General features: G+C 45.4%; 1 protein-coding gene across 1 annotated transcript in view; it reads left to right on the forward strand.

The window, feature by feature from the left end:
* LOC139274605 (collagenase 3-like) overlaps positions 1 to 17,005 on the forward strand; it is a 39,975-nt gene extending 22,970 nt beyond the window's left edge. The window contains exons 6-9 of the mRNA XM_070891283.1: positions 10,553 to 10,714; positions 11,821 to 11,971; positions 14,405 to 14,520; positions 16,833 to 17,005. Coding sequence (XP_070747384.1) covers positions 10,553 to 10,714; positions 11,821 to 11,971; positions 14,405 to 14,520; positions 16,833 to 17,005 — 602 coding nt within the window. The remainder of the gene's footprint in view (positions 1 to 10,552; positions 10,715 to 11,820; positions 11,972 to 14,404; positions 14,521 to 16,832) is intronic.
* Positions 17,006 to 17,214: the final 209 nt, after the last annotated feature.

Here is a 17,214-nt window from a genome sequence, read left to right on the forward strand (position 1 = left end):
AATATTTTCACGATTAATTAAAACTCAATAAGCTAAATTTCTCGAGTACTTGCTGAGGGAAGGCACCCTCAGCTGCCACTATTGCAACTTCGAAAGTCACGGGCAGGTTGCTTGCCACCAGCATGGATTGACAATTTAGCAGAACGGCTAAACATATTTGGGGCAAAATTCGGTAGCGCGTTTGGGGGGGTAAGTTTTATCTTTTTGAACACTTAGCGACTGGCAAAATGGGCTGCAGAATTGTGGAAAATTGGGCACTTTCGCCTCAGAAATTGAGGGAGGCGGTATCGAGGCGCTCAGGGCCTCAGTGGGGCATTGCAGGGGCGCAATTATCAAAGCTGTACCCAATTTTAACTGACTTTCATTCAGCGATAATCAGCCTCTTGCTTATTCCAGTTCTTAAAGTGGATGTCGTTTCAGGCAACACCTGGAGTTGACTGCGAGCTGTAAGTGTCATGTTTGTAACCTCACATAACTGTAACCTTTATGTAACAACACTGTACACTGTATACACATAAGAAATGCATACCTTGACCACAGGGGGTGAACTTGTGAGAGACACTCCTCACCTGGTCATCCAGGTATATAAAAGGAGGTCCCATGCAGGGTCATCACTTTTTGGGCCTGTGAATAAAGGTACAGGTCACAGAGTGACCTTGTCTCCAGTATGTGCCTCGTGTTGATTTGCTGTAGTGCGTAAGGACACAACATTTGGCGACGAGAAACGGGAATCAACGACTCAAGGTTATGGCCACTGGTAGCATGGAGGAACGATACTGTATTGGTGAGGACGGGGACGATTTCGTTGAGAGGCTCCAGCAGAGTTTTGTCACGAAGGACTGGCTGGGAGCGGCAGTGGCTGACAAGCGAAGGGCGCATCTACTGACCAGCTGTGGACCTAAGAAGTACGCGCTGATGAAAGATCTGCTCGCACCCGAGAAGCAGGCAGACAAGACCTCCGAGGAGCTCAGCACTCTGATCGGTGAGCACCTCAAACCGGCAAGTAGTATACACATGGCCCGATACCGATTCTATATGCACCGATGTCGGGAAGGGCAGAGCATACCGGACTTCGTTGCAGACCTTCGGCGCTTAGCCAGCCTCTGTACGTTCACAGACGCCTGCAGGGGGGAGATGTTACGGGATTTCTTCATTGAGAGCATTGGTCATGCCGGGATTTTTAGGAAGCCAATTGAAACCAAGGACCGGACCTTGGAAGCAGCGGCGTTGATGGCTTGGACCTTCATAGCAGGGGAGGTGGAAACCAAGATCATATACGCGGCAACTCTGCTCCCAACGTGGCGATGGAGAAGGGAGTTAACATGGTGAACGCGACTCAGAACTCTGCAGGTAGACAAAGACAATTCGACACCAACCTTGCAGTAACAGACTCTAGGGTGTGCCCGCAACAGAGACAATGGCAGGTTGAACGGACATTTACACCATCACAAGGGACAATACGTCCTGTGATGGGACCATTGACACCCACAAATAGAGTGCTCAAGAGTAATCAAAGAGACAATCAGAGAGGAATGCCTGGTAACAGCTCTTTTGTTCACAACAATCTCAGCTCATGCTGGAGGTGCGGGGGCAAACATGCTGTGAAGACCTGCCGGTTTCAACGATTCATTTGCAGAAATTGTAACTTGAGTGGACATTAAGCCAGGATATGCAGGAAGCCCGCAGCGAGGCTGGTTTACAAAGTGGATGAACCACAAGAGGGATCTGCAAGGCAGGGGTATGCCTGGAACACAGCAATGGACACTGAAGTTCAGCAGGTCCAAGTGGCAAACATCCACAGCTCTAAACAAAAATACCACCTATGATGATGAGAGTACTGTTAAATGGCATCCCGGTATGCATGGAGCTGGACACAGGAGCCAGCCAGTCTCTTATGAGTGTCCAATAATTCGAGAAACTGTGGCCACTCAGAGCTAGCAGACCCAAACTAGAATGCATTGTTACGCAATTACCGATGTACACCAAAGAGATCATCCCAGTGCTAGGCAGCGCAATGTTGGTGGTCACACATAATAGCTCTCAGAACCAGCTGCCACTCTAGATTGTCCCGGGAAATGGTCCCGCGCTTTTGGGGAGAAGCTGGCTAGCCAAGATGAATTGGAAATGGGAGATGTGCACGCCATTTCATCTGTGGAGCGAAGTTCATGCTCACAGGTCCTACTAAAGTTCGAGTCATTATTTCAACCTGGCGTCGGGACTTTCAAAGGCACCAAAGTAAGGATATGCATCACCCTGGACGCCACACCAGTGCACCACAAAGCCAGAGCTGTGCCGTATGTGATGCAGGAGAAAATTGTATGAGTTGGACAGGTTGCTAAGAGAGGGCATAATTTCGCCCGTTAAATTCAGCGACTGGGCAAACCCCATCGTCCTTGTTCTAAAAACGGATGGCTCGGTCAGGATCTGTGGTGACTACAAGGCCACCACCAACCGAGTGTCCATTCAGCAACAATACCCGCTTCCGAGAGTGGAGGATCTTTTTGCCACGCTGGCAGGCGGCAAGCGGTTCACCAAGTTGGACCTCACTTCGGCCTACATGACCCAGGAACTGGCCGACGAGCCCAAGCTACTGACCACCATCACCACTCAGAAGGGGCTGTTTGTCTACAACAGGTATCCATTTGGCATTCGTTCAGCAGCCGCTATCTTTCAGAGGAACATGGAAAGCCTGCTAAAATCCATCCGCGGAACAATCATATTTCAGGACGACATCCTTATCACGGGTCGAGACACCGACGAACACCTCCACAACCTGGAGGAGGTACTATGCCGACTGGACCGGGTAGGCCCGCGACTAAAGAAGTCCAAGTGTGTGCTTTTGGCCCCAGAGGTCGAGATTTTGGGCAGGAGGGTTGCCGCAGACGGGATCCGGCCCACCGAATCCAAAACGGAGGCGATCCATCGCGCGCCCAGGCCCGGCAACACATCAGAGTTGCCTTCATTTCTGGGACTATTGAACTATTTCGGGAAATTTCTACTGAACTTAAGTACATTGCTGGAGCTGCTACATGTGCTCCTGCATAAGGGTTGTGACTGGTTTTGGAGGGACTGTCAGGAACGGGCTTTCAATCGGGCGCGGAACCTGCTTTGTTCTAATAAGTTATTAACCCTGTACGACCCCTGTAAGAAATTGGTTTTGACATGCGATGCATCATCCTATGGGGTTGGGTGCATATTGCAGCAGAGTAATGATGAGGGCCAACTCCAATCTGTGGCTTATGCCTCCAGGCCATTCTCCCAAACAGAAAGCGGGTATGGGATGATTGCAAAGGAAACACGCGCATGTGTCTACGGGGTGAAAAAGATGCACCAATACCTTTTTGGCAGAAGGTTTGAGTTAGAAACACACCACAAGCCGTTAACATCCCTGTTGTCTGACAGCAAAGCTGTCAATGCCAATGCGTCAGCTCGAATACAGCGATGGACTCTCACGCTGGCTGCGTATGACTACACCATACGGCACCGCCAGGCACCAAAAATTGCGCTGACGCGCTCAGCAGGCTTCCACTGGCCACCTCTGAGGGGGCAGTGGAGCACAGCGCAGAGATGGTCATGGCTGTCGATGCCTTTAACAGCGCAGGCTCCCCCATCACAGCCCACCAGATCAAAACCTGGACAAACAGAGATCCCCTCCTATCTCTGATTAAGAAATGTATTCTGACTGGGGATTGGGTGCCCGCACACGGAGCATGCCCTGAAGAGGTCAGACCGTTTCACAGACGGATGGATGCGCTCTCCATCCAAGCCGATTGTCTACTATGGGGCAGCCGGATAGTCATGCCCCAGAGGGGTAGGGAAGCATTCATCAGGGAACTCCACAGCGAGCACCCAGGCATCGTGTTCATGAAGGGCATTGCCCGGTCACATGTATGGTGGCCGGGAATTGATGCAGACCTGGAACACTGTGTTCGCAGGTGCACAACGTGTGCCCAGCTGGGCAATCCCAGGGAGGCCCCACTCAGCCCGTGGCCCTGGCCCACCAAGCCATGGTCACATATTCATGTAGACTATGCGGGCCCGATCATGGAAAAAATGTTCCTCATTGTTGTTGATGCATACTCGAAATGGATCGAGTGCATCATATTGAATTCGTGCATGACATCCACCACAGTGGAGAGTCTGCGTGCGTTTTTTGCGACCCACCTAGTCAGCAACAACGGCCCGTGTTCACTAGCTATGAATTCCGGGAGTTCATGTTGGGTAATGGCATCAAACATGTCAGGACAGCGCCGTTCAAGCCGGCTTCCAATGGCCAGGCGGAACGTGCGGTCCAAATCATAAAGCAAGGCATGCTCCGGATTCAAGGACCCTCCATTCAATACCGTCTATCGCGCCTCCTGCTGGCCTATAGGTACCGACCGCACTCGCTCACGGGAGTCCTGCCAGCGGAACTATTCATGAAACGTAGACTAAAAACTCGGCTGTCCCTCATTTATCCAGACTTGTCCGACATTGTTGAGGGCAAGCGCCAGTCCCAAAATGAGGACGACCGTAGCTCAAAGGGGAGATGGATAGAAATCGATGACTCTGTATTTGTTCTTAATCACGCTGTGGGGCCCAAGTGGCTCGAGGGTACTGTAATTGGTAAAGAGGGGAATAGGGTCATAGTGGTCAGACTTAACAATGGGCAGATATGCTGCAAGCATCTGGACCAAGTAAAAAAAAAAGGTTCAGCATGGACACTGAGGAACCCGAGGAAAATCATGAGATGCTGCCCACACCACTGCCAGTGAACGAGCAACAAGAACCATCAGCAGCATGCACAGTCCCTGAGATCAGCCCGGACGAGCCGGAATCACCACAAGTGACAAAGATGCATATCAAGGCTCAACAACCAGAGCCCCAACTGCGGCGCTCCACGAGAGAGCGTCGACCGCCTGAAAGACTTCATCTTTGATCCAAAGACGCTGGGGGGAGGTGATGTCATGTTTGTAACCTCACATAACTGTAACCTTTATGTAACAACACTGTACACTGTATAAAAAACCTGAGAAATGCACACCTTGACCACAGGGGGTGAACTTGTGGGAGACACTCCTCACCTGGTCATCCAGGTATATAAAGGGAGGTCCCACGCAGGATCATCACTTCTTGGTCCTGTGAATAAAGGTACAGGTCACAGAGTGACCTTGTCTCCAGTATGTGCCTCGTGCTGATTTGCTGTAGTGTGTAAGGGCACAACAGTAAGGAAGGCCTGTGATGGCTGCTCCAATGCTTCTTAGAAGGGCCACTCGGTTCAATGACCTGTCATTGGAGACATTGGTGGGAACAGTGGAAAGAAGGAGGGATGCAGTGTTCCTCCCATCTGGGAGAAGGCCAATGCCACAGGTTTTTAGGGCTAAGCTAGGTAGAGGTGGCTGTGGAGGTGTGGGCCAGCACCGTGGTCGACAGAAACCCAACACAGTGCCGGAAGAAATTTAATGACCTCTGTCGGGTAGTCAAGGTGAGTATATGTTTGCACAACTCTTACATACCAGCCTCTGAGGCTCTGTCTGTGCCTACTCTGCAAACCAGCACTCAACCCAGAAGGCAACCACCAACCATCTGTACCTACTCACAGTCACAGCCTCATTTCACATCTTGCCTACATTTAACTATGGCAGGCATATCTTCCACATACATAACTGGACTCTTACTCACACAGATTCCTATCTTTTGCAGGCCAAGATGGCACACAACAGAAGGGAGCAGCAGCAGATTGGAGGGGGGAAAGCTGAACTGCGCCAGGTGACTGACTTTAAGGAGCAAGTGCTGCGATTCATTGACCCGCAGGTGATGGGTGCCATGGCTGGCAGAGACATCAAGCCCATTGGGGACAGTAATGGTATATTTATCCCCTGTTTTCTTTCCCCGTCCCCATTAAACCAGAAGGCTTTATCCCTTTCAGCTCCTCATAATGTCTGTCTTCCTTGCTCTATTCCTGTCCCCCTGCCCTCACCCTAATGTGACTTTTGTGCCATTTATGCTTTCAGATAACTATGCAGCAAATGAACAGCCTGTGCCTGAGCTCTCCCCAACTGAGTCACAAGGAAGAAGAAGAGGAGGAGGCAAGGATGAGGGGGAGGAGGAGGAGGAGGAGGAGGAGACAAGCACAACATCTCTGCTTCTCTCACCCGCAGACACCAGCTCAGATAATTGGAACTACACAGTCCTTAGAGCTTAGTATAAGGGTCTGCACTGGGTGAGGCACTGGGGCAAAGTGGATTGCAGCATGGTCAAGGGGAAAGGGAACCTCGGTGGCCAGCTCTTCAGGGGGAGAGTTTGCGTGCGAGTTCTGCTGCACAGGACTCAGCTGAGTACCTCGATGGGGAGACTTTCACACAAAAAGTGATGGCCATGCAGTCCGAATTGATAGGTACAATGGCAAGGGTGCCCACGAGCCTGTTGGAAGTGTTAAGGAGCGTGGAAGAATCCGCCTTCATTTTGTACACAGCTCTGCGCACACCATGGATTGCCAGAGTGGAGATCATGGTGGACTCCCAGAAAGATCGTGTGGATCCAGATCTCATGATGAGTGTTTTGGGTGATGTGGCAGCTTTGATTGCGGCACAGGTGGAAGCAATGCAACATCTTGGTGCTGTAATAGAGTCAATGGTTGCTTGCATGGAAGCTTAGACTGGTCGCATGCAGTCTCTGCTTGATGCCACGCAACATCTCTGTGCTGTCATGCAGTCTCAGCTGGATGCGACGTGTTCTCTGACTGCTGCCATCGCCGCTGGGTCCACCACAGTCGACTGGGTATCTCACTGTGTTGCAGCAGGCCACTGATCTGTCCTGCAGCTGATTGGTGGGGATGCTGAGGTGCTGCCACATGGGAGTGGCAGTGGGTCAGTGGAGCAGGAACCTGCTGTCCTCTCTCAGGATGGCAGCATTCCTAATCTCACCACTGCCTCGCCACCATTTCACTTGTCGCTGCCTATCACCCAGCCAGCCCAGATTGCGGCTGCTCAGCCTGAGGTGGTGCATCCTGCAGCCAGCCCTTCCAGGCTCAGAGTTGCTCGAAGGCGTCCTGCAAGGCAATCTATAGTCGCTGGCCCTGACACACAGCAGCCTTCCAGCAGCCATGCTGCAGCCACAGGGGACACATTGTGGAGAAGTATTAGAATAGGTCAACAAAAGAGAGGGTATAAGGAAATGCACAGGGGTGATGAATAAATACACAGTTATACATTTTATTGTTGTTTGATAAATGTTGATTGGAATGTTTAATGTTTGTGTTGTCTCTCATTTCAGTATTGGGGCTTTGGTATGGAAAGACAAATTGATGTAGTGAGGGGGACGTCCAGAAGAACCGGGAAATGGGATGGAAAACAGTGGAAGCGAGCTCTGTTCAGACAGTCATAGATCTCCCTTGCAGGATCAGGATGGACTCGCTGCCTACTGCATCGCAGCTGTTGCCACTCCTGCTCCTCCTCATCCTCCTGCTGTTGCTCCACCCCCTGCTCCTCCTGGTCCTCTTCCTGAGGTGGTATGGTTATGCCTGGTGGCAATGGCTGTGCCATCATGATGGCCAGGTTGTTCATCATGCAGCAGACAAAGACGAATAGGGATGCCTGCTCTGCTGCAGGACTCCTCCTGAGCGGTCAAGGCAGCGGAACCGTGGCTTCTGCACTCCGATGATCTGCTCAATGATGTTCCTGGTGATGCGATGGCTCTCACTGTATGAGTGCTGGACAGGAGTGGTGGGGTTACGGTGGGGAGTCATGAGCCAGGTGGATAGCGGATAGCCCTTGCCTCCGAGCACCCAGCCACAAAGTTCATTTGTAGCTGGAACAGAGCTGGCAGACTGGTCTGGCGCAGGATGAATGCATCATGGCTGCTGCCAGGATAGCGGGCTTTGACGGTGAGAATTCTTTGTATATGGTCATAAACCAGCTGCACCTTCAGTGAGTGGTAGCCTTTGCAGTAAAGAAAGATCTTGGGATTGTGATGCGGTGTCCGCAAAGCGATGTGAGTGCAGACAATGGCACCCTGCACCATGGGGAAGACCACTATCCTGACAAAGCCACATGCATGCACATGCTGCTTCTCTCAGGTCCTGGGGAAAAAATGTAGTCCATTCTCCTTCTATACAGAGCATCTGTGACCTTGCGGATAGAGCAATGGATGGCAAACTGGGAGCTGTTGTCAACATTTGCAGATGACCTAGAATTATCAAGTATAGTGAACAGTGAGGAGGATAGTAATAGATTTCAAGAAGACATAGACAGGCCAGTGGAATGGGCGAACACGTGGCAGAAAAGTGCGAAGTGATACATTTTGGTAGGAAGAATGAGGAGAGGCAATATAAACTAAAGGGTACAATTCTAAAGGGGGTGCATGAACAGAGAGACTTGGGGGTATACGTGCACAAATTATTGAAGGTGGCAGAGCAGGTTGAGAAAGCAGTTAAAAATGCATAAGTGATCCTGGGCTTCATAAATAGAGGCATAGAGTACAAAAGCAAAGAAGTTATGATGAAGCTTTATACAACAATGGTTTGGCCACAACTGCAGTATTTTGTCCAATTTTGGGCACCGCATTTTAGGAAGGATGTGAAGGCCTTAGAGAGGTTGCAGAAATGATTTACAAGAATTGTTCCAGGGATGAAGGACTTCAGTTATATGGTTAGCCTGGAGAAGCTGGGTTGTTTTTTTTAGAGCAGAGAAGGAGATCTGATAGAGGTGGTTAAAATCATGAGCGGTCTGGACAGAGTAGATAGCGAGAAACTGTCCCATTGGCAGAAGGGTCGAGAACCAGAGGACACAGATTTAAAGTGATTAGCAGAAGAATCAAAGGCGACATGAGGAAAAACTTTTTTTATGCAGTGAGTGGTTCAGATCTGGAATGCACAGTTTGAAAGGGTGGTTGAGGTTGATTTTATCATGTCTTTTAAAAGGGAATTAGATAAGTACTTGAAAGAAAAAAAATTGCAGGGCTACGGGGAAGGGCGGGTGAGTGGGATTAGCTGAAGTGCTCTTGCAGCGAGCTGACACAGGCTCGATGGACCAAATGGCCTCCTGCTGTGCTGTAACCATTCTATGATTCTATCAGGGAGAAATTCAGGAGCATCCCATTTGGGGGCAATAACTTTTGAAAGCTGGAAAAATTAGCATCAGGCGCTAACAATTTTCAGATTTCTGTAAATTTAGTATTAGCTAAATCAAGCGTCCTCTTCCTTCCTGAGGCACTGAAAGACACAGGCAGGGTGGTAGTGGTGCAGCGCTGCACAATGTCCCGCACAGTGCTGCCGCGATCCGAGACTCCTTCCCTCCCTTAAAGAGAAGGGCCTTCACTGCAGGCTTTGCATTGGGACCAGTTAGCTGGTCCCCAATGGCAGGCACGATCTGGCCTGATCAGCCCCAAACACTCCAGCAGAGTGCTGGGCTGATCGATCGCGGCCTCAGAGAAATGAAAAACATTGAAATAACACATTGCAACAATATTTATACTTACTGTGCTATCATCACCTTTAACTTACGCCCCTGAAGCACCTGGCCTCCCTCCTGCAGCTGTCGGTGTGTTCGCCCGGCGATGCAGCAGGTGGCAGAACCGAAGTTCGGGTCGATGCGCAAGGCAATGACGTCACAATCTCCGGGCGCAGGAGATCGTGGCACAAGGTGTTACTGCTGCAGCAAACCTCTCGGCTAAGTTAGTGGGGGTCGTTCATCTTGCTGTGCCTGGTCGGTAAGTCGTTAGTGCACTGTTATCGCCCCCCCAGAGACTATAACAGGAGGCGCTAAGGAGGCCAATAATTAGGCCTATGATTCTAGTGGGAAGCAATGTTTCCTCTAAGCTGCATGGCCACGCATCCACACAGCTATCTGCTCATGCCACACAGCCCAGGCCCAGCTTTTCCAATGTAAAATTTCATGCATGTACGTAACTTTGAATCTGCCGGCAGCTCATTAAAGGGACAGTACACCCAAGTGTAAAATTAGGAGTAACATTGGTGGGAGGTATCCATTCTATTGTGCCCAAGTACAAATGGTATTGATACATCACTTAATGAGGTTCATGCAGGTTATGTACTCTACTGGTTGTCTTACTGCAAACCTGACATGTAGCCTAACTTCCCACTACATCATTTACCTTCATTTCAGTAATTAATGTGACCACTCTGGGGCATTGTCAACTCCCTCTGCCTGTAACAACTGGAAAAGTCAGAGTGCCATGAATCAATTGCTCAGAACTCTGTGTCAGAAGTTTAGGATCTGAAAGTGTATCTTATTGTGTGTAGATTGAATTGCCCCCGTAAAGTATGTTCAACTGGTAATCGGTTTGCTTTCATTCCTGTGATCACTTTCTGATCCATTTGAACCTGGATCACTGCAAATGTGTGATGTAGCTTCCGATACATATTGATGAGAGGCAATAGTCTCAGTATCATCACTGTAAATGTGTTGGTCTGTAATTTTATAATCAATTTCAATCGCAACATATTAATTGACAAAAGAACTAAGATATCATGCATATAAATAATGAAAATGTTTGCTGAATAATGTTTAAACTAAACAGGTTTGAGCAAAATACTTTAACATTGTTTTTCTAGGAATCAACTTGTTCCTTGTTGCTGCCCATGAGTTTGGACATTCTCTGGGTCTCGATCACTCTGACGATGAAAATGCTTTGATGTTTCCCTTCTATACATATGTGGAAACAGATGGGTATACTCTTCCAAATGATGATGTTCAAGGAATCCAGTCTTTATACGGTACACCCAAAACTTGTGCATCCCCACCTCCCTTTGCCCCACCAAAGCCTTTTACCCGCCTTGCTTTATCCTCTGGAATTCCCTCCTTAAGACCCTCCTTCTTTCCACTTTTCTCTTCATCTTAAAAATTGCCTCAAAACTATTGTCCACGAAGCTTTTGTCACCTCTCCTAATTCTGCCACATGGTTTGGTGTTTGTTCCCTTCTACCTTTTATGAATTTTGGGGTAACATTTCCGCAGATGTTCTATCGATCTCTTGCAGAATTTCAGCAGATGATTGGTGGAAACTTTAGCATAATAGTGTAAACAGTTCTTTCTGGGGTTTCTGCCAATTTTCCATCTAAGTTATGCAAGAGTTCTTGAGAACTCACATGGAAATTCCAGGTCTTATAAGCACCTCAGTATATTTTCTATTTTAAAAGTACTATATAAATAAATGAAAGTTCTCCTCATGTTTTGGCAGTGCATTTCAGACATTGTAAGACAAAGTATGACAGAATAATTTGTGAATTATTTATTCAATTTTCAATATATAAAAATAGATTTAAAAATACACCAATTTTTGCAATATCTGTATAAATCAAGTGAAATGAACAAAGGTAGAATATTTCAGCAAAATTTATAGTCCAATAATTAATACTCGTAAGGATGAGAATCAATTTAAAGTGGCAATAGGCCTTTTCTTTGGTGTGCCAAATAACTGTATTTACATTGTAATAATTTGTTTCCTTTAATTCCATGATATTATAATCATATCTCTTTAAATTCAGGATCCGCAGTTCAGCCAACACAAGCACCAAGTCAGTCTGCAACACAAGCACCAAGCCAGCCCCCAACACAAGCACCAAGCCAGCCTCCAACACAAGCACCAAGCCAGCCTCCAACACAAGCACCAAGCCAGCCTCCAACACAAGCACCAAGCCAGCCTCCAACACAAGCACCAAGCCAGCCTCCAACACAAGCACCAAGCCAGCCTCCAACACAAGCACCAAGCCAGCCTCCAACACAAGCACCAAGCCAGCCTCCAACACAAGCACCAAGCCAGCCTCCAACACAAGCACCAAGCCAGCCTCCAACACAAGCACCAAGCCAGCCCGCAACACAAGCACCAAGCCAGCCTCCAACACAAGCACCAAACCAGCCCGCAACACAAGCACCAAGCCAGCCTCCAACAGAGGAACCAGTAACCTGTGACCCAAACCTCTTCATGGATGCTGCCTTAACAATACATGAAAATATCTACTTTTTAAAGAATGGGTAAATAATGTACTGTTTAAATCTAAACATTATTGATACTATACACAGCTCAACTAAAGAAATTCAGATGGGCTGATTTTAACTACCAATAGAGAATGTCACCACTTTACTTTCTTGCCGGCAGGAAGTCCGAGCTATTTAGGGCCCCAGGCCTCATTTCGATTCTGCCAGCAAGCTGCAGAAGTCAAGTGGACGCCCCATTGCAGCGTCTGGTTTTGGGAGGATGAGATATGTACTGGTTCCCATGCTGAGTTGATTAATATTTGACTCTGTGGGAGTGGGGAGGGAAGTGCCTGCTGCTCCTGGTCCCACCAAAAAAAAGAGTTGGATATTTCCTGGTCCCGTTTGTGAGCGTCCACTAGTTGTCCTGGCTTACTACCCGGTACAAATGGACAGCGTGGCTGCGATTTTGCTAATAGTGGTGAGACCGGTGCGGCCAGCATTGGTGCTGTGTGGGGAACGCGTTCCCAGCTCTGTTCTGCCCACTCAACACTAAAAGAAAGTGGTAGCAAGCTAAAATAAAAGTGCAATATCTTTGCTATGAAAAGTCAAATTGCTGGAAATATATTGCTCGATATTTGCTAGAAGGATCTACACCTGATGAAGGTTATTACCAAAATGGTAAACTGTCTTTTTCCTTTTCAGATGCTGTTGGATCTGCTGTGTATTTCCAACAATTTTTCTTTTTAGTTCCGATTGCTAGCAATTGAAGTTTCCTTCTTTTTTTATGTATAATATCTTTTCTGCCAGTCTTATTTAAGTGAAGCTATTAATAATTTAATCTATTTTGTTATCTGCAATAGGGTCATTTACAGGGGGAAGATTTCTATGTGTAGCAACATCATAAATACATTTAAAAAGAATGGCCAAGAGTTTCCGCTTTGAGCTGAATCGGCAATCGGGGCACACATTGCGCTCAAAATTGAGGCAGTTTTCTTTGTTATGAAAAATCAAACTGAAGATTTTTCACAGCAAAGAAGTGTTCTTTTTGCTCAAGTTTCTACTCAAATTCATTTGCATATCATTGAACGTAAAATCTTCCATGACCAATGGCAATCGGGCATTGTTTTAGAACGTACTTCCGGAGAATGCTTCCGCCTCGCAAAAGAATTACGCACCTACCTGATGACAGCAAGGCCGTAAAACTTGTGGTCTGAGAATGCGAGGCAGAGGGCAGCATAATGGCCTATGGACCCCAGGGACGCAGGCGTGTGGAAGTGTACCTGGGATCACATGGGCCTGGTCCGTCCATCACAAAGCAGAATTCAATTTTAGTCATTTCCGAAGGGAATCCCGTAATAAGATGTACTGGAATCCCGAAATCTGATCTAATTACAATTTACAGATTTGGAATTTTATTCGTAATTAGGTTCTCTCCATCAACCTCACTAAAAATTAAATCTTTTGACCATTTTTATCATTAAAACTGTAATCCGGGCCAATATTTGCAGAAACTCATTTGATACAGTGTATGTATATAATATCTGATATGAAAATGTTAAAATCATGCCTGAAAAAATTCCCTTATGCTGAAGCAAACAGGCCCCGCACTTGCTTACATCAACCATAATATTTCATGCACAATTACTGGCCAGTCGGTGGACAAATAGCTCAGCTCTGCGCTAGCAATTGCTTTCACATGGCCAGCGTGGATGGTACCTTGACAGACTGCAAGCTCCGGGTTTCATACCGAACACAAAATCAGGGTCGTTTTTTTTTCAATTATTTTGTATTTCAGTGTATTCCTTTATATATTTAAGAGTTTAATTAATGCAGCTGAAAATGAATTTATCACAAAAATAAGCATTGTTAACCCCCTGTGAGTTATCCGATTTTAAATAACTGAAAATGGCTTAAATAAAACTATACAAAATCATTTACTGAGTTACATTGGTGTACAATAGTCAGTTTATTATTAAGTTAAATATTTTCAATATTTAAAAGCTTCTAAAATGTGCCCTATTTGTGTCCTTGCGCCTAAAAGTAAAACAACTTAATGTTAAAAGATTCCTCGAAGGCCTGTAAATGGGTGCAATTTAGCAGAAATAGTGGTTAATTTGATCTGAGGATGTGGCCAGTATTGGGGGACCGGCTTCTAGCACAAGGGATCACAGAAACTTGATTTGCGCTGGACGTAATTTGCGCTTGAAATTCCTCGATCTTTTGCGCAGGTTTGGCCGAGTTTAGGTGAATTGTGCTGAAAAAAACAGTGCAACAAAGCGGAAACTCGAGGACAATATGTTTACAACTTTGCTATACATAGCAATCACAGCAACTCTTCACCCATATAGATTAACCAAAGAATATTTGAGGTTATTTCTGAGTATATACTGATGGCTGTTGAGGTTTCCAGCCATAACACATATGTAGATAATGACCTAATCAGGTTCTGTGCCAGGATAACCAGTGATGCAATTTTTTTCATTGTTATAGGTACTATAAGAGTGTACAGTATTCAGAGGTATTCTCAATTGAAGACGTTTTTCCAAGATTACAATCGAATATTGATGCTGCCTATGCAAACGGAACACACCTGTATTTTTTTACTGGTTAGACATTGCCTATTTATTTATTGTTAGTAATAAATTGATTAGTATGTTAGTAATAGTCTATTGTCGATGATGCATAAAAGTCATAAACCAATTATAGTTGATTTGGATATTTCTCTAGAATTTTTTTCATATCAAGCCTAATGCATGGGCCAAATCCTGCTGGAGCATGCACCGTTATTGAAAGTTTTCCTTCACCGTTCAGCTTGAATATAATTTGTGCTGTAACTTTCTGGAACTGAGAGCTGATAATGGTGTGGCGAGGGCAACAGGGCTCTGGGACCTTAGTGAAATTTGATATAGTTAAAATGTCTAAGAAGAATTTACTGCATGCAGAAAATAGATTCAACAGTTTAAATTGTTCGCTTTCTGGGCTGGAGAGATTGATTGGTGCTGCAATAACAATGATCATGTTGTTAAAAGGATATTTACACTTAATTATGAGTAACATTCTGTGGTGAATTTAATGGGCAATTAATATGCAAATCCAGCAACTTCTTAAAAATAATGCGGAGGCCAAGGGCAAGATGCTTTTTGTGCGAGCAGATAGTGGAGCAGCATGAATAAACCAGCAAGTTCTGCAGATTTGCAACTCCCAGAGTATCTCTTAATCCTCTGAACTTTCTGGCCGATTTGTGCATTAATGATGGTGTGCATCTTGAACTCGTCATTATTTTCACCGGACGATTTGGCCCACAGAGTTACTCTTCTTAATTCAAAGTTGTTTAGTTCAAATGATCCAATAATTCACATTAAATTCCTACTTTGCTGTATTATCCTTAATTGCTTATTGCTTAATTCAAATTGTTGGATAAATCAGTGTTTTAGCACACAAAATGACTGAATTATCAGGAGTTGACTGTTGTCTCTATAATGTGTCAGATTTGTCTATTAGACAGAAATTGTGGCACAAAGACATATGTGGAACAGTTTAAGGAATTCTACTGAGAATTTATATTAAACTACACCACTTGAGTCTCCTGTACACCAGTACAACAGAAAAGATGGAGTTTACATAGTTTAAAATGTATCTTTGAGGCTATTAATCAAAGTTAAAAGTCATAAATATAAATTTATGATATCTAAAGATATCAGATCAGCATAGGAACATCGGAATTCCTTCATGAAAAAAGACCACAGTCCATCTAGTTCACCTTCTACCATCCTGGTAGTCGCATGATACAATGATAATGGAGTTGTTGACTGATCATAGCAATCGTTCCCTGTCAATTTGTCTACAACAAACCGAGAAATGACACAAAACCACAGTGGTTGGAAACTTTGGGAACTATAGGTTCAAAGTCACCTTTTCCCTCCCAAACATGCTACACTTACCACATGCCATGTCCCAAATTATTCATCTACTGTATCCCAAATTGTTGTTTTCTGAAGGAAATCTATCTTATTTCCATTGAATGATTCAATACTAATTGTTTCTGTTTCCCTAGGGAGGCTGTCTCATATATTGACCAATTGCTCACTTATGTATAACGAACTATAAGGCAGTGGTGCAAAACATATTGAAGTGCAATGGTTGGAATATAACCCTCTCGATCTAAATCGGCAGCGACTGAGGGTGGTGCTGATTTATTTTCCTATTCCTGTAGAGAAACTATTCAGCCTGCACTCACCATTTCTGAACCACTCTTCATTATGTTTTTTTTACATTTTCCTTTTCCTCGCTGTTTCATCTCTGAATCTGTTTTCTCTCTGCCTTTCAGTGTCTCACCACTTCTTCCACAATACCACTTTCAGTGGTGCTTTGTACTGTGGGTAGGTGGTTTCATCACACGGATGTTGATTGATGCACAGTCTTCTTGAGTTAATTCCTGGCATAACTTCCCTAAATTTGATGCAATTATTCACAGCACCATTCGGACAAAAAACGTAGCTGCTTTTGGGAAAAATACCTAACCGACGTGAAGTTGATTGTGGAATTATTTGAGATGGTATTTTATGTATTAATGAGCAGCTTTGCAAACCAGTAGAAAACATACAACAGGCTGGATTCAGTACATGCTTCATGTCACTGCTGCAGTGCATATAAACCAAAAAGTTGTTGCAGAAAGTAGTCTTTAGACCTTAATACTTGCAACATTACCATGATTGTCCTTCCAGTAATGATTTTCAAGTTATTAGAGGATGCTTCTCCTCATCGTTGTTAATAATATGAGTTATTCCATCACTGGAGGCCGATCAATCTGTGTCTGTGAGTATCACAATTATAAGGGCTGTTTAATATAAAACTGTGTGATAGGATTGGCCAATCATTTTGCGATATTTTTAAAAACTATATGCTCTTCACCTCACAGGATCTCAATACTGGAGTTTCCATGGAAATGTTCTGACATCAGGGTACCCAAAGCCCATCTCTGACTTTGGTTTTCCAAGCAGTGTTGATAAAATAGATGCCGCAATGTATGTAGGTCATGGAAGGATAATGTTCTTTGTGGAAGATCAACTCTGGTTGTATGTGCTTTCATAAGTTTTTTAACCTTTTCCTATCTTTGACTGATTTTCTGATGCTTTTGTTTCCCCGGAGATGATAACATACTGTCCCATGTACTTTCTTATTTAGTTATAATCAACTTACAAATCTAATGTTCCCTGGATACCCAACATCAATAAGTGAGTTCTTTCCAGAAATTCCTAATAACGTGGATGCAGCTTTTGCATATGGAGGTAAGTGTGCAC

The sequence above is a fragment of the Pristiophorus japonicus genome, chromosome 10, assembly GCF_044704955.1.
Source record: "Pristiophorus japonicus isolate sPriJap1 chromosome 10, sPriJap1.hap1, whole genome shotgun sequence".
NCBI classification, from domain to species: Eukaryota; Metazoa; Chordata; class Chondrichthyes; family Pristiophoridae; genus Pristiophorus; species Pristiophorus japonicus.